Below are 18,322 nucleotides of genomic sequence, written 5' to 3' on the forward strand. Positions count from 1 at the left end.
CCATGATCACCTCCGTGTAAAAATAAAAACATCATCATCTACAAAACCCCATTTTTATTTCACCGAATAATGACGTGGCCACTACGCCAAGCTCACGTATATAAAGCTAGCAACTTCTTCTATAGGCACTATACCACCAAAAGGAACAAACACTATAGTGGGAATGTGGTAGACCCCACCCTAAATATAAAAAAACAAATTACTACTATTACTAAACAAATTATTTTTCTATTCATATAACATTAAGGAGAAGTGTCTTGGGTTCTAATCTAATTTATTGAACTGAACTGAATTGAAGTGAAGTGAACTAATTGCAGCTGAATTGGACTGAAATGAAATGAATTGTTTATGAAAGAAGAATATTAGGAACTGAACTGAACTTAACTTAACTGAATTGAAATTAAGCTAAAGAGAACAGACCCTTACTGAATTACTGTATTATGAAACCTTATGCTAGTCCAATGGATTTAGTTTAGTAGGCTAGCTTATTAGACAAACTACAATATGGAGGAATAAAAAGGACTTACATTACAATAACTTACCTCCTCTTTTCTTTTTTATACTTGTATAACTTTTAGATTGTTATACTGGTATAACTTTTATATTTATATTTTTTTTTTACTAATGAAGGATTATTAGAGTTATTGATAGTTAAAGATATGCGGTAAAAAAAAGTCGTAAATGAAATAAGTCATGTACTTCGAAAAAAAGAACGGAGATAGTAAATGAGAAATATACGAAGTACTAAGTAAACAAAAAAATATATAAATAAATTACTAGTAATAACTAATGTTTAACATATTGAACTTTTTTAATTACATAGCTTCCTATATTTAACCTTCATAACTTATTTATTTACCTACTCTACTAACTTAATTTTCGTTTATTACTAATTTTAATTGTAATTTGAACTCTTTTTTTTTAATTATTTTTTTTAAGAGATTGTAATTTGAACTTGAGTAACCCTTATTAAAAGTTATTTTTGTAAAATTTACTAAATTGATCTAATTCGAAGTAAGTTAAGTGAACTGAACATATATACCTTCAATATCCATTATCTTTAAATTAACAAGTCTACCTTTTATTTTTTCTTTATCCTAATTGGAAGCTTTGATTTGAAGGTAGAAAATTTAAACACAAACTATATTCAATAATTATGTTAAAAAATATTATTCAATTATGTGGAAATCTTGTTAGATTTGACTTTGTGTATTCAAATCTTCAACTTATATCCGTTGTTGAAAATGTATTTGTTTAAACATGTACTCCCTCAATTTGAATGAGACAAACAAAAAAAAATTACATGCAACTTATCAAATCTTGTTATACTCCCTCCGTGTTTTTAATAAATGTTTTTTCACTGTTTATATAATGGTTTTAATTTGATTAATTTGCTAATATATATAATAAATGTTATTGTATAATTCATTGGATTTGTTATAAATTTATAATGTATACTTTCATAATATCAATTTTTCAATAATTTTGCTAACATATAATTAGATAAATTAGTGGTCAAAGTCGTGTCTCGACATGAGTGTTTGGTCAAATTGTAACACTTATTAAAACACGGAGGGAGTAAGGGTCGTCTGTTCTCTCCAGCTTAATTTCAATTCAGTTCAATCCAGTGCAGTTTCTAATTTCCTTCTGTTATAAACAATTCATTTCAGCTCAGTTTAGTTCAGGTTAGCTCAGCTCAATTCAATAAATAAGAAAAGCCCTAATACAAATATACAAAGTATTACATGAATTAAGGGTCTGTTCTCTTACGTTGAAATTCAATTCAGCTCCTAATTTCCTTCTCTTAAAATATTCAATTCAGTTCAGTCAATGAGAACAGACCCTAACTCTGACAAACTACGGATTAAATCTTTAATATTAGTAAAAATATCTAAAAAGAACGGAGAGAGTATTATACAATTAAAAATAATTTACAATAAAAAAAAGTCTTTGAAAAAGAGAACAAATTGATCAAAAATCCTCATCATCAAGTACAACCAAAAAGACAGTCATCTTCCAACCCCAAAATTCCTTCACTCCTAAAAAGCCCCAAAAATTAACAAACAAACAGACAAACCCTAAAAAATTTAAATTTAAAAAATTAAAAAAAGCCATTTTCCTGCCTCATTATATAAATAACCCAAACTTACCAATTTCAATCTACTTCATCTTCTTCTTCAATTCATCCTTCCACAATTTAAAATTAAAATATGCAGCAATTTTCAGATGAATTTCCAAACAATACAACTTCATCGGAAATGGAGATTTACCGGTATTTAACCGGCGCCGGAGTAAACGACGTCGTTAATTGGCCGGCAAAGTATAATAATAATAATAATACTAACAATAATAATTACAGTAGTAGCGGAAGCTGCAGCGCGTCGTTTTATACAGGGTTACTGAATGAAACGACAGAAGCAAAAGCGTTAGCTGCTTCAAGGATTCATCATAAAGAAGCTGAGAAAAGGAGGAGAGAGAGAATTAATTCTCACCTTGATCGTCTTCGTTCTATTCTTCCCTGCACTTCTAAAGTATATTTCTTTCTTTATTTATCTCTTTTTGATATTACTTTATTAATCTTAATCTTTATTTATTTACGGTAATATTAACGATTAATTCGAGTCGGGTTGACCTGTGTGAGGTTTTGGTACGATAGAGATCACATCTTGTTTATTTACCAAGTCATAAAATAAAAAATGTTAGGGTTTTATGATTATTGTATGTATTTTGGGGGAAAATGTATCTTTTTAGCTATGGATTAGTAAAATTAATTCATTGATTGAAAAGTCACTCGATTATTCTATCACCGACCTTATAATGTGTTCATTTGAATTTAGGGAGTGTTGTGATTGGTTTGGTGTACGTCATGTTTGTTTGATTAATTTTGTGTAACTAATTAATTTTGAAAATTTGGTAAGGAAAATAAATAATTTTGATATTTTATGTGATTGATTAGTAAGAAAAAAAGAATTTGGCTAGAACATCAAATAAGAAAATTAAAGTTAGTAAGTGAATATGGAACATATAATATGGAGTTGTGGAATGTAGTGAGGATTTTATATTTCTTTATACTACCTTTATTTTATATTATTTGTAACGATTATACATTTTTTCTATACTTTACGTCAAATCATTGCAAATAATAGGAAACGGAGATAGTAAATCATTGTAAACAAGTGACAAGCACAGGCTATATTAACCGGTCAATGTTATTCCATTCTAGTTCCTACATCAACTAATTAAAAATGGTTGTCATTTTGACCATTTTTTATAAGTGAGGAGTAAATGAAACCAAATCTATTTCGATTGCATTGGTATTGTAAGATACTGGTTTAATTCAATACTTAGCTTTGTATAATTGTATTGCATTGATATTATAAATTGTGATATAAATAAATAAATAAAAAATTATAATAATAGTGATGCTCTAAATATATTACAGTACTTCGTAAATTTATATTGATTGTATATTGTATTATGAGTGGAGTGACAAAGAAAATATAGATTTTAGATGAAAAGGCTTAAGAGATTAAAACTTAGGACGAATGTTAATATATTAAAGAGTGTATAGAAGTATGTAAATGCTTTAAGAGCATGAACTTTTTCAAAAATGGAGTGTAATTGTTTTCATTAATTTTACTACACATGGATTAGAACAACAGTACAAGTAAATAAGAATTAAGTATGTATTTTAACCAATAATGTATATTTTGACTGGGAAAAAAACATAATACAGAACCTAATCAAAGCACCCTATATGATGAAGTTTGGATATTCTAATTTTAGATTTACAATGTGTTGATTGTGTTCGTTCTATATAGTTATATCTAACTTAATCTGAATCATTTCGATTTATAGGTCCATGACCTAAATTATTTGAACTCAGTGACTCTTATTAAGATTTTTTTTTTTTTTTTTTAGGGAACTCTTATTTAGTTTGAGTATGACTTATTACGATACGGAGTCATTCTTATCTTAATTGTGGATTGAACTTAGGTGAACATAAGTCGATAAGTAAAATTATTGCGAGTAGAATGTAGGAGGAGACCTCTAATAGGTTATCTATCCTCTCTATAACTTTAAAGTTAAAACAAAGCTTTATGTGGAGTAATCCCTTTTTTTTTTTTTTTTTTTTTTTTAGAAAATGTGGAGTAATCCTTAATACTGCACTTATGATAACTTTGAAAATTGTTGTGTGATTTTTCCCTTTTCTCCTTTTGTGCTTACATTAAAGGTTCAGTTAATGGAAAATCTTTTTACCATTATAAGCTTCTATAATTTGCAGAGATTCTTCTGTTTCTGATCATCTCAGTATTGCATTCCCATTCAAAAAATTAAAACAATTGTCCCACTTTTGATTTACAAAAAATAAATATTTTCCACCCTTTTTGAAAAAAAAAATAAAAATTAAAGTACCAACATCATCATCACGGCGTGAAGAAAAAGAAATGAGAACATATAATTATTTATTCCTATTATTATTATTATTATTAATATTATTGGGTTTTGAGTATTTTAGTGAGTCAGTCAAAAAAAACATGCACACTTTATTTTTATTTAATTTTTTTTCCTTTTTCTAAAATTTCAACCATGCTCATCTTACATTCTTACACCTTAGGGTTCAGACTTTGAACAAAGTTGTTCACCTTTTTTAGTACCCTTTTTTTGAATATACTTCATTCATTAATAATAATTCTCTTTCTTTAATTAATTATAATAATTTATTTATACATTTCATTTATGTTTATTATTGAATTTATATGTGTTTTTTTTGTTTTTGGAAAACAGACAGACAAAGCAACGCTCCTTTCCAAGGTGGTTCAGCGAGTGTTGGAGCTAAAACGGCAAACCTCGGAGCTTAATGAGCTAGACAACTTAATGATACCGTCCGAAAACGATGAGTTTGCCGTTTATATTCATAACAATAACAATAACAACAACAATGAAGACGATAATCAATGCGATATTGAAGATGGTGACAGTAATAATAATAGTAATAGTAATAGTAACAAGCTTATATTGAAAGCCTCATTGTGTTGTGAAGATAGGCCTGATCTATTTGCTGATCTTAATGGGGTGTTGAGTTCTTTAAATTTAAAGACTCTTCGGGCCGAGGTTTCGTCCCTTGGTGGTAGGATTCAAAGTGTGTTTATTGTTAGCGCGGATAATAATAGTGTGCAAAGCGATGAATGTGCTGTGTTTCTGAGGGATGCGTTGAAGGGAGTTGTTCAACGATCGGGGTCTGATGAACGGTTGAAGCGGAGGCGTAGGGTGTTTGATACTGCTGGTGAATGCTAACTGCAAGGATATGTTTTTTTTGATGATATGCTTGGTTGGTTGGCTATAGTATGTGTGGGGTGTATATCAGTATATGTGCATGTATTTTCTTAATCTTGTGTTGGGGTTTGGTTTATTTGGGCTTGTAGTATTAATATAAGTGTTAAATTTGTATCCATTTATGTGGTTTTCTTGTTATTTGGGTTTAAGGGGGTATAAGATGGAGTATAAGATTATTGTTGTAATTTGTAAACAGTTTGAATGCAAGAATTCTTGTGTTTCGAGCGCTTCATTTACAGTATTATCAACTTCAATTATAGTATCATATCGTTTTGAAGGCTACACTAGCTATGTCATAAGATAATCCATGTAAGTCGTTTTATACTCCCTTTGTTCATAATTGTCTTATTGTCTTAGTGAGAATTATTTTTCTTTATTGTACTAGTCATAATAGTTATATGAATCTTTTGTTTTACAGGATTTTAACCCGAAATCATTTAAAGTAGCACATAAATAGGGATCCATCAATGCTTGGACAAAGATTAGCGCAAGCTAGGGATGTTAATGCAACTAATTTTGGTGGTTTCTTACACGTATAATTGTTTCTATGTAATATAAATGACCTAATTTTTATCTTAGAATAATTTTGCATACAAAACCACTAAAAATAGGGTGAATAGTATTTTTGTATGAAAACTTTGCTAGAGACAGGAATTGTGGTAATCACTGACCCCAGTAAAGATAAATTAACGGTAATCACAAGAAGAATGTTACCCTTGTGCTTGACATGTGGTCGATCTCAATGTTCTCACGGCATTTTTTATTTTTTTTGTCTAGGTTTTATTACTATTCCTTGAATTGATGTGATTCTTTAAACTTGTATTATCATATTATATTAAGGCAAAAGCTAACGAACGTTTCGGAGGCGTTGGATAAGCTAGCTAAAATTAGAAAGATTAAACTAAAATGAACATTAATTACACCGATCGACGCGTGATTTTGTCATACTTTATTAAATTAATACCATTTTAGGCAATATTTTAAATGTTTATCCAACGCCCCGGGGACGTTTGTTAGCAAGATCCTTATATTAAAACTACTTTATCTCAGTTCTAATGTTTTGTTAAATAATTCATTTTTCAACAAATCATATGTTTCTCTATAGGCAAAGCATATGAATATGGATTTTTTTGTTAGATTCGTCTCTTTGTAATTTCATGCAATCTTGCTAGAGAGGTATGAAATATATATTTTATGAAGTTAAAATTCGTTTTTGAGATTATGCTATTTGCAACCCCTTTTTTTAAAAAAAAAAAATTATCATAGCACAACTTCTTGTTCTTCTTCTTTTCTACCACTATTACTACTATATGTCTCATAATTTTGTGTCACAAGGACTCGCAATATATATCACTCTCTTCCATTGGACCATATATAAATGTGCACGCGCTAACTAAAAAATTCTCATATTCTCAATGCATAGGAACAAAAAATAAATACAATCTAAGTTTTGTACCCATTCTTCAATTCACATATACCCATATGGCTATATATATATTGCACTTGATAATTGTTCTGTTCAGATTAATTTTAGTTCAGTTCAATTCATTTCAGCTCAACTTAGTTCAGTTTCTAATTTCTTTCTCTCATAAACATTTCAGTTTATCTTAGCTCATAAATTCAGTAAATCAGAATAGACCCTAATAAGGAGTACTTATAATCTCCATCTCTCTAAACAAACGCTCCAATATGTATGTGTAATCAGTGTAGTTAATGAATACTCCGTGTAAAAAAAAAATACAAAAAAAAAAAAAAAAAAAAGGGGTGGTGGGGGCCTAGGGGGAGGTGGGAAAAGAAAGGAAGGGGAATAGAAGAAAGGCAGAAAAAGGACAAGTGTGGGAGAAAAAAGGAAGAGGGCGTGAAATAAGGGGAGGCAGTGGGATTATATATTGATGATGAAAGGAGCCGACAAAGACTGATTAGATTGGGGCTAAGTGAGTCTCGTTTTGGTTGGGTGCGACTCAGACGTGAACACCATCCCCCAATCGCCTTTTGCGTTTGGCATTTATGCACAATGCACCCCCTATGCTATTTGCTTAGTCTTATTATTGATGTGATGTGAAATCATATTCATAATATTTGTCACACTAAGGGCATGTTCTCATTAACTGAACTGAATTGAGCTGAACTAAATATTTTATAAGAGAAGGAAATTAGAAGCTGAACTGAACTGAGTCGAGTTGAACTGAACTGAACTGAATTTCAATGTAAGAGAACAGGCCCTAATTATGTTTTATTCAACTAACTAACCCATAATGCAATAACATGCGTCTTTTTAGTTGCAACATTTTGATCCTTATAAATCAATTAAAGCCTTAATCTCGTAAATAGAATCAGCTACATTTTGATTTTTAACACATTTTAATTAAATTATTAAATTGAATATGAACTACGGAGTAAAATAATTATTTTAAAACAGAGGAAGTAAGAAAAATATGTGTAAAAAAATTAAACAAGTTAAATAATGCTCAATACATGTACTTTAGTTGAACGACTCACTTTAATTTGCTGATTTACCTTTTTTTTATTTTAAAAAAATAAAAAAATTATCCTCAACCTAATCTCATTGTATCCCACTTGTTTAATTAAACCTATATTATATATATGTAATATATTATACAAAGTACCCGTCAAAAAAAAAAATTATACCAAGTAGGCCCGGTTCTTTAAAGCTACTTTGTTATACTAAAATCTGCTGATATTTGTTCTGTTTTTCTCTATCCTGCCCTACCTTATCCAAAAACTTAAAAGAACATGACCTAATATAAACACTTTAATAAAATCAATCCATTACACTTTTTTTTAAAAAAAGTTTTTAAAACTTTGTGTCACAAAAATTGTCTTAAATAACTTGAAACGAAAGGAATAATCCATAGCAATACGAGTATTGAAGGTGACTCCGTATGAGTGCATCTAGGCGCATAGGGGCTATGTATTTGGCATGCACATAGGAGGACAATCTGGGGTTCGATGGTACATTTTCTCTCGCTCTCTTAATATACAATGATACATTTTTGTGTATTATTATGTATGTATAATGTACAATTAAAGTATAAATTGTCTAAATAGTACTTTTGTGTACCGTGATACATGTAGTGATACCTTTTGCAATCATATTTTCAATCCTCCGATTTCTCATTATTTACAAAAATGTCATCCTCTTTTGCATGTCAAATACATAAGATCTATGCGCCAAGGTTTCACGAGTAGGATGATGTAACAAGGAAGGGGAGGTGTCAGCAATAGCATAGAGAGATGTGCATGTCCCCCAGAGTTGTATGGTAAGCTAGAAGGTGTACGCCGTATTTGCATCCTTGTAAACCAAAATAAAAATAAAAAACGGTCGAATTCGTATAGCACATAGCGTGCTGTTTGCAGCTTATACTTGTTCCCCACGCCAATCATTCTTTTTGACTCCTACCACTTATTTTACTGTGTACTTGTTTTTTGTCATCAAATTGAACATTCTGCGACTACTACTACTACACGACTACACTAAAGTATACCATTCCATTATTTCATGGTTGAATTTGTTTTACCAAGTACTTGAAGCTCCATTTTTGTTTTTGTTTTTGTTTCTACTGATGGTCATGACCATGGACCCACATCTATTAGTCAAATTAGTCATGGGAATGTTCAACCGGTATGTATTCCATGGCATGTCATGGCCTACATGTTGAATGGGCTAGGTTTGTAAAAGTGCTAGCATTGTTACCATGCAGGTCGCCCGTGGTGCCTCCGGTCATATCATGTGATGGGCAGTCCGAACAAAAATAATAAAAATCTAACTATTTCTTATGCCTTATCCTCCTAATTAGTCGTATGTGGTGGATAAGTTAGGGTTGATCTTCAGTAATATCAATATTAGATTAGGGTCTGTTCTCATACGTTGAAAATCAGTCCAGTTCAGTTCATCTTAGCTCAGTTCAGCTCCTAATTTCCTTCTCTTATAAAATATTCATTTCAGTTCAGTTCAGTTCAGTTCAGCTCAATTCAGTTCAGCTGAGTTCAGTCAATGAGAACAGACCCTTAAACTGCTATGGATTATAATTAGCCGAGTCAATCAAATACATGGTTGAATTACTAACTACTGTACAAAAGAAAAAAAAATATATTTAATAAAAATAAAATAACGTAAGGATCACCATCAGCGTAGTTAACACTGATTGTAAGACAAATAATTACTCAATTAATAAATTATCTACGTCCTCTAAAATGTAATAGGTCTCTTCTAATTTTTTTTTTGTTGACAAGTTCTTCCAAGTATTCAATGGCTTCCCTAATAGACTAGTAAACTTACTTTCATGGAATAATGATATAAATCAAAGACATTGAGTTCGGCAACCTAGCTCTCTAACAATTCATTCTACCTAGTTCCATGGAGAATTTCGTGTCCCAAATTATTATTACTTCCTTTGTATTTCATTTATTGCACTGTATAATGATTTTTACACTATTCACATAATTTTTATCGACCACCTTTTTATGATTTATCCGTGAGGAAAAAATAGTCATGTGAGATCTAGTTAGGGCTGTATTGAAATCTACTTTTTATAATTTTTACAAAAGTATAATTAAAGATATTAATAGGCCAAAGTAATGTATTGATAAGCATTAAATCACTCATGATGTTAAAAAGAAAAACCCGAAGAAAATATTATTATTATTTAGTTTAGCCCAACTCAATTCAACCCATTTTAAGAGGATATTATCCTAGGGCCAAGAGGCCCAAGACATCAACTTCATATTTGCTTTACAATCAATCCTCAAAATTTACATTTTCAACTGAAACAAGTCAAACAACAACACCCTATCCTTACCTTTTAAATGTTCAATCAAATTTTTATAAATAGTGTACGGACATTTATACCCTTAAAAATATTTGATTACTCATTTGCTCTCTTTAATATTAATTACCTATTTTTCAAACGTTTAATAATAGTGTGAGAACATTTATATCCCTAAAAATATTAGTTACATATTTTCCCACATTAATGTAGTCAACAATAAGGGGCCGTTTGGTTCGCCCAATGGAAAGAAAAAAGGTAATCAAAGAGAATGAAATAAAACCCATTCTTTTAAGCATGTTGTTTGTTTTCAAAAAAACACCCAAGAATCACACCACCACAGCACCACCACAACACAACCGCAACACCTCCAAAATTTGAAATTTAGCAGTCAAATTAATCAATCAATCGATAAAATCAACAAGAATTGAAGTGAGAGAAAAGGATTACCGTTGTGGGGTGTGGCGCTTATCGGGAGCCAATTTTCCAGCCATGATTTTTTAGGAAATTAGGGTTCCAGCGAAGAGGTGAAGTGTGATTTGAGCATTGAAGGAAGATTGGGAGGGGGTGGTTTTCGAGAACGGAGAGACGACGAGGGTCAAGGCAAGGGAGGGGTGGAGAAGGTTGGACCGATGATCTCCGGCAACGATGGAGGGAGGAGCGACAAACCACGTGCGACCAAAGGCAGCGACTGATGAGGAGAGAGCAAGGTGGTCGAGGGAGATCGGTGGGGAATGAGTGGGGAGCAAGGTGGTCGACTGACGGTGGCGACGGCGGAGCAGCGATGACTGGGGAGAGGCAGCAAGGTGGCTGGACGGTGGGGTAGGGCAGCAAGGTGGTGGTTGGTGGTGTAGTAGTGATGAGGGGAATGGGAATGCAAAAGGGGAGGGGGGTGGGGAATGAGTGTAGAGGGAAAATGGGTGAACCCAAAAATAAAAAGGGGTAAAGGGAATGGAAAAATGTGGCAAACAAACAATAACAAAGGGAATGAAACCCTCTCATTCCCATTCCATTTGTTTATTACCCCCAACCAAACGCCCCCTAAAACTTGTGATATAAGGCCAAAGCAAAAGAGCTCATCGGATAAAACTAGTTATAGTCCACTAGGCGCACTAATTATGTAAAAGATTGCATCTACTTAACTATAGATTTATAGGTAACCATTCATCTTTGCAATTGGGCTTTTTTGCTGCAAATCCTATTGTCATAGCCCACATTTCTCAACAGTAGATTTACAAAAAGCCCACCCAATTTCTTCTTCTTCATCGAGGGAAAATTTCAGATTTGCAGAGGAACAATTACTGGGCAAAAAAAAAGAAATCTTGTTAATACTTGAACAGTTTAGAAATGGGAAAATTAGTTGTGGGTTTGATTGTGAGTTTGTGGATTATCCCTATTTCTATTCTTGTTAATTCAATTGTTCCTGATGCTTACATGGTAATTCAATCTTCCCCTTTTTTTCCTGTTTTTTCTGCACTTAATTTTTGTTAAAAAAAAAAAAGTTTAATTTTTCTTTTTTGAATTATTATTGATGAAAATGATTTGGTATTGAATTTGACAGGATGAAATATTTCACATTCCACAAGTTCAACAATATTGTAAAGGCAATTTCAAGAGCTGGGATCCCATGATTACTACTCCTCCTGGCCTGTATGTCAACCATTTGTTCACTTCTAAATTTTAATTTAATTTCTTATACATTGACTCGTAGATGAGAACTAGCTTAATTGGTTAAATTCTTAGGGTGTTAGGACTTAGGAGACTGACATGGTTCGTACCCAAGACTTGAGATCAAAGCCCGTCTACATTATTGCAATTAGTGGCTCTTATACCCTAAAACAACAGTTGCTGCCTTAATGTTGGTTGCTTTGATCTTGTTGATTGTTTGGAGCTTGAAAGTGAAATTGATTAGCTGTAATGGGTGCTTGTTGATTTACCAAGCTATTGCTTTACTTTTGAAATGCAATGATATGAAGGTATTATTGTGTGTGAATATTAAAATGGGGAATTAAGGAAAAGGGTTAAGTATCATTCATTGATATATATATATAGACATGTTTCGATTTCTGCGAATAAAGGGGGATATGTTAGAGTTTGCTTCATTTCTTATTTAGTTGTTCATCCAAAACATTTGAATCGGACCAAAAATTGTTAATTGTTTTGTTAATTCCTGAATTTCAGTAATAGAGGAGTATTAATTTCAGTGATTTTCCCCAGTAGATGTACCAGTTTGTGCAAGTAGCCTAGGTTGGTGGCATTTTCGGTGCTTTAATAGATAGGAAAGGGTGGTTGGGATGTACATTTCTGAAGCTTTGACCAGAATGTGTTCTACTCTGGAGTCTTTCTGAATGATTCTGCCTTGCTCGATAATTTATGGCTTTCGCATAGATAAACCTATCTTTAATCTGTCTACCCTTAAATTTTATGTTATTTCCACATTGTTCGTAACTAATTCAAACTACGACAAGACATTTCCTTGATATGGATTGCCGAAACTTAATTTATCAAGTGGGATTGTTATCTAGAGCCCTAGTGTAAGAATGGAAGGTGGAGTTGATTTTGTAATTGAAAACCTTTGCAGGTACTATCTTTCACTTGCCCATATTGCTTCTTTGTTTCCAGGCATGCTTTTGCTGCAGCGGATCTCATCCTTTACAGATCTATGTTCTACTGCAATCCTTCGATCTGTCAATGGTGCATTGGCTGTTATATACAGCATTCTTATATATGAGATCATCGCACAGTTAAGACCGGCACTTGACAGAAGAAAAGCAACAGTTTACACTGTTGTTCTTTCATTGTACCCTCTTCATTGGTTCTTCACTTATCTTTATTACACTGATGTGGCATCACTAGTCGTTTTCCTTGCTATGTATCTAGCATCCCTGAAAAAGAATTATGTTTTGAGTGCTTTGGTAAGGACCTAATCCAAACATATTTTAAGATACTTTTTTTCCGTGCACGAAAGTATACTAATGATATTGTTTACGCTCTTTCATGAAGCTGGGGGCATTGGCTGTATGCATTCGACAAACCAACATCATATGGATGCTTTTTGTTGCATGTGGTGGTGTGATTGATATGCTGCTGGCCAATAGGCTAAGTGTAGATATTCAGAAATCTAATTTGTCTATTAGTGAAAAGGACCAAATAACTCCTACAGATGGTTTTGTAGCAAAACCAGGAATAAGAAGGCGAAAGATGAAGAGCACACTACATGTTCCCCACCTTTCAGCTACTGGTGACGATGAGTCTGCTTTTTTACAATCTCATCTTTCAGGTGACCTCTGCATCTTTCTAATATTCCAGTTCTTAAGAAATGCTCAAGTATGAGAAGGCTAAGACACAATGCCCAAGTGAATGGCCAGCCATAGTCTGGGCAAGGGGAATGAACCATGGGTAGAAGGAAAAGGCATGAAAACACCTCATCCTCTAAAAAAAAAACTTATTTTTGCTGATTGAGGGTTGCATATTGGCTTGGCTGAGGGCCTCGAAAAGGCAAGAAACCAGGCCTTCCTCAGGGGCCCTTTGGGGGGACACTGCGAATCAACTTGATCCATAATCTTGTTGGGTCAAAAATGTTCTCCAGCAAGTGAATTCGACCCAAATTTCAGAGATTTCGGGCCATGTGTCAAAAACTCGTGGTATTGTAGGGAATGCACCCCGGAGGTTATATGATATTGTTTGGAACAATGTATGACCACTTGTCAGTCGCATCACTCATGGTGGCTTTGAATTAATGAAGGGAGTCGTATAAGTAAATGGCTAAATTGACCGTTTAAAGGCAACTTCGATTGTTCCAATCACCCAAATGGCTCGTGGGAAAGCACTTCGACCTCTTTCCTTTCTGGGTTTGGAGAAGTCGAAAATTGGCCAAATTGAAGGATATAATCTATGCTTTTAGACAAATATCGGAAAAAAAATTTCAAAATTAAAGTGAATGCGTAGGGTGTCCCCTAGGGTCATATTAGTCGGTTTGGAACCGTAAGAGACTTACCAATATCTCTATAAAGTCCCAAGATTGAGTTTGGTGCAACTATGTGGCTATTTTGAAATTATGTTGCATTGGGGTGAAACACATTATAGTCTACTTGTGAGTCTCACAATATAGTAAGGGGAGAGATGGTTTCACTATATAAGGTTACGGAACCCCTTCGGGCCTTGTTTGTGGACCGAAGTGTCTCATCTCAGGCTCGTTACGTATTAAGGTGAAATTTAACATGATATTACAGCCCAGGTGCTTTTTTAAAGTAGGACTTTAATCACTACTTGGTAAGGAACTACCTTGATAAGATTTCCAGCCCCTAAAGAAGATTATTGTTCTAATTACTTTTCTAGTTAGCTTTGAATTTCTGAGGACACTCACAAGTGAGAGGAGTGTTGAAACTCCTTATAGCCTACTAGTGAGTGTTCTTGGAGAAAGAGGAAAGATAATTTCACTTAATAAGGTAATTACTCCTAATATTACCAATTGATTTTATTATGGAACCTCCTAGGGCCTTGTTTGTGAAATGAACTCTTCTCTTTGTTCGCCCGAGCCCGTTACATATGAATGTATGATCTTAAATCTTAACAAATTGGCAGTGAAAGGTGCAAGAGATGGTTATTCATATGAATAATGACTATGGATGAGCTACCATATTGTTATGCTTGATGTTATCAATTGTTCTTCTTCTAATTCCTATTGCTTTGTGATGAAGTCTGTTGATAATCTTTTATACGGAGCAACACAACAGTTTTAACATTTTATGTCAACTGTCATCACGGCCTCCCTCCTTCCTCTTTATGTGTCTTTATTCCACTCTTAGATGATGTAACTAATTGGATTACATTACAGTACATATGTTAAAGCAATTTGGATGTATTCTGTCATGGCCAAGCCTTTCCCTTCTTTCGCTGCTTGTCTCAACATAATTCAATCTTTTGACAATTCCCATTCCCTTTTTTTCTGCCTCCCATCTCAACTCCAGTACTCGGGCTCACTAGTGACTTTTTCCAGTGACCTCATCGTTGATTGCCATCTGCGTACCAGCTATTTCCTTAAGTTCCTACTGGAAAGTAAGACTCCTTGAGGTCTCATCTTCTTCGCATATAAGATATTTCCAGATTCTCCTACAGCCCTGTAGGATAATATTAGAACTCTAGACTGACTGATGTCTCATTGAGGGTTGCTTCCATCAAATTAGAAGCTTTCATTCTATAGTTCTTTTTTACTCTGTTTGAGCTCCACTAGTCCTATTATAAAGATTTGGTCTTTGCTTTAAAAACAAGATGGTTCATACTTGTAAGGGGTGGTTAAGGATGCTGGTTTATGAGGATAATTGACCTGACACAGATCATCTGTTGCCATTGTGGTTTATTGCTTTGCTTTTCTTTCAATGCTATCACATTCTTCACCAAAGTGTTGGAGTTGTCAGCCTGTTTGGAATGTGTAAATTCCATACATTATTGATTATATCCATGATGCAGAAGGACAAGTATACAAGGATACTGTTGATTTCTGGAGAGATTATCATCTGGCGGGCATGTGGATACAGCATGGATTGTATGGATGACTGTGGGGGTAAGAGGTGGGTAGGAATTGAACAAAAGGTTTCTGAGGATGAGAGAATGGTTATGAGGAATTTTGAAGAATAGAGAGTAATGAAGATGAAAATTGTTTGTTGGATCAGGTGCCAACCGCCAAGTAGGTTACAAATTGCTACTTAGGAGGTTGGGTGATTGAATTCTAATAATACATTTGTAACTGCTTATCCATATCAAATTATAATGCCACCAAATTGTAGGATTTGTCTTTGTAGATGGAGTCAGGAACTCTAGGTGGCTAAATGGTTTCACCCTTACAAGCTGCCTTTTTGTGTGTGTGTGTGTGTGTGGGGGGGGGGGGGTGTATTATAGTATAAGTACACTAATAAATCAATGATCTAACAGGAAGTATGAGCTCAGTTTCTACCTCAAGGTGGATTGTTATCGTTTATTTAGTAATCAATAGAAAAGCTCCTACATGCATTTGTGTAACTTGGGTTCATGGGTGTTTGAGCTGTAGGTGTTCTCACCGCAGTGTAATTGTTAATGTAACAAAATCTTTTGGTTCATCTGACTAACTTTCTGAAAACATATGATTTAAATATAAGAGATACAAGAGCTTGGCAATTGCTAACTTCTCTTGTGCTAATTTGTTTGCAGGATTTCTTGATGAGATCCAATACATTCTTGTACAAGCATGGCATTCAAAATGGGAGCTTGTGGTTTCTTTTAGCCCCTTTCTTTTTGTTCTGGTAGCCTTTGTTGCTTTTGTTTACTGGAATGGAAGTGTTGTTCTCGGTAATGCTATCTTGCTCGGCTGTGTCTTTGCCTTAAATTCTGACTTCTGTTTTCCTCGTCTTTGTGTGCTGCCCCTCTGCCTTTTTACTTTGCTGTTGCATATGTATTTTATTCTGCATTCCTTGGTGTTGCAGGTGCAAAAGAAGCTCATGCTGTGTCCCCTCATTTTTCTCAAATATTGTATTTTGCAATGGTCTCTGCATTATTTAGTGCTCCTTTCCACTTCACTTTGGGTCATGCTTCCGTTCTGCTGCGATCATTTTGGAAGCTAAGGCCGCTTAGTTTTTTCCTGGGATTTGTGATTTTTGCTGCTGGTCTACTTTCTGTGCATTTTTTCAGGTTAGCAAAGAATTCTATCTGTATCTGTATGTGCTTATGAAATGCTATGGATACAGGCTTCTTTTATACCAGTACTTAGTATTTGTGTTTTTGCGTCTAGACAGTTTCAGACTGTTGTTATGTCAGTTGCTTATGAACACTATAAATAGAGCAGGCAATTTTTGTAAACATGTTTTTACATTTAAATTCATGTCAAGGGTTTTATTTTTGTTTTTTTATTTTTGGTTGTAGATCTGATAATATGAAAAGATTCAACATATATTTACAATGCCAATATTTTTAAGGCCAAAATAATTAACAATAAACAATATCTACTTGCAACATCACAAGGCCAAAAAAACATTAAACATTCTATGGTTTGCCAAGTTCATAATTTTTACTCCTTGGAAAACTGTTTGTGTTCTCCTATGGTTTGCCAATTGTGGTCTAATTATTCACAAGCTCTTGATATTGGTAGATGATTGATATGTATATCATTGGACTATGTTTCCAATTTCCTTAAACTGATAAATTTTGGTTTATTACTGCAGTATAGCACACCCCTATCTTCTAGCAGACAATCGACACTATCCATTTTATATATGGCGCAAGGTCATCAACGTTCATCAGTTGATGAAATACTTTCTAGTCCCACTTTACGTTTACTCATGGCTATCAATCTTGTACATATTAGGTCAGTAACATACATCAACCATATAGCTTAAATTTGGCATTCCTAATTTCCTACCTCATGACCTCTAGGCCTCAGGACTCAGTTTCGAAACCTGCTGAGGGTTATGTTCAGCAGGCTCATCTGTCTTACCCTTCCAAACAATTAACTGAACTCTGTTTTGCATTTCTGTCAACAGGAAAGTCTCGGAGCAGAATCTGGGTGTTGGCCTATTTCTTGGCTTGTGCAGCAGTTCTTGTGCCTACCCCGCTAATTGAGTTTAGATATTACACGATACCCTTCTTTATTTTTATGCTTAATTGTGGGATTGACGATATTAATAAGTGGCTTCTCATTGCGATTCTATACGTAGTCATTAACAGCTTCACCATGTACATGTTTTTGTTTCGACCATTCGAGTGGAGCCATGAATCTGGCGTTCAAAGATTTATATGGTAGAAAAACAGCTTAGCATTGTATTAACTGTTAATTAATATAGTTACCATTGGATTCTCATAATAATTCTTTGTCAAAATTATGGGGATCTTAAGAATTTCTGTTCATTGGATTCTTACTGTGGAAGTAATAATTAACAATTATAGGACATCTTGACGAGGGGAAATAGACAGGGACTTTTGGGTAGGGGCGCAAGAAGCACAAGAATCGGATGCTTCTTTTCTTCTATTTTAGGGGGATTCTAAATTTATCTTTTCAAGTAAAATTATTGTATTACTATAAATTAATTAATGTGTTTTATATGCATAATCATCTGATTATATTGGATATCCTCATTACCCAAATTTTGTGAGGATTAGTGAACCGTTATTCATCTAGTACCCGTATCGTACAATTTGGTAATCTAACTAATTCGAATTAACTTATGTCA

At 33.6% G+C, this 18,322-nt stretch overlaps 2 protein-coding genes across 3 annotated transcripts; both read left to right on the plus strand.

Moving 5' to 3' along the window:
* The first annotated feature begins 2,040 nt into the window (after positions 1–2,040).
* On the plus strand, positions 2,041–5,569 carry LOC145632331 (transcription factor bHLH106-like). The gene is made up of 2 exons (XM_081684678.1): positions 2,041–2,531; positions 4,789–5,569. Exons 1-2 carry the CDS (start codon positions 2,211–2,213, stop codon positions 5,296–5,298), a joined length of 831 nt encoding a protein of 276 aa, XP_081540804.1. The 5' UTR covers positions 2,041–2,210; the 3' UTR covers positions 5,299–5,569.
* Positions 5,570–10,476: 4,907 nt separating this feature from the next.
* Positions 10,477–18,077, plus strand: LOC145631124 (dol-P-Glc:Glc(2)Man(9)GlcNAc(2)-PP-Dol alpha-1,2-glucosyltransferase-like). Of its 2 annotated transcripts, none has more exons than XM_081683215.1 (8): positions 10,477–11,561; positions 11,686–11,774; positions 12,706–13,039; positions 13,128–13,404; positions 16,311–16,448; positions 16,583–16,787; positions 17,318–17,460; positions 17,636–18,077. In XM_081683215.1, the coding sequence occupies exons 1-8, from the start codon at positions 11,472–11,474 to the stop codon at positions 17,893–17,895; spliced, it is 1,536 nt and encodes a 511-aa protein (XP_081539341.1). In that variant the 5' UTR covers positions 10,477–11,471; the 3' UTR covers positions 17,896–18,077. The 2 variants fall into 2 exon arrangements, with proteins under 2 accessions (XP_081539341.1, XP_081539342.1); XM_081683216.1 differs by having other exon boundaries at positions 11,513–11,561; positions 12,747–13,039.
* The last annotated feature ends 245 nt before the right edge of the window (positions 18,078–18,322 follow it).

Source organism: Chenopodium album, chromosome 5 (genome assembly GCF_948465745.1).
Source record: "Chenopodium album chromosome 5, dcCheAlbu1.1, whole genome shotgun sequence".
Lineage (NCBI taxonomy): Eukaryota > Viridiplantae > Streptophyta > Magnoliopsida > Caryophyllales > Amaranthaceae > Chenopodium > Chenopodium album.

Bases quoted from the DNA above. Each gene is read 5' to 3' on its own strand.
- LOC145631124 (XM_081683215.1), top strand. From the start codon at position 11,472: ATGGGAAAATTAGTTGTGGGTTTGATTGTGAGTTTGTGGATTATCCCT. The intron at 11,562-11,685 runs GTAATTCAATCT...TGAATTTGACAG, and splicing joins TTGTTCCTGATGCTTACATG to GATGAAATATTTCACATTCC. The intron at 13,040-13,127 runs GTAAGGACCTAA...TCTTTCATGAAG, and splicing joins ATTATGTTTTGAGTGCTTTG to CTGGGGGCATTGGCTGTATG.
- LOC145632331 (XM_081684678.1), top strand. From the start codon at position 2,211: ATGCAGCAATTTTCAGATGAATTTCCAAACAATACAACTTCATCGGAA. The intron at 2,532-4,788 runs GTATATTTCTTT...TTTGGAAAACAG, and splicing joins TTCTTCCCTGCACTTCTAAA to ACAGACAAAGCAACGCTCCT.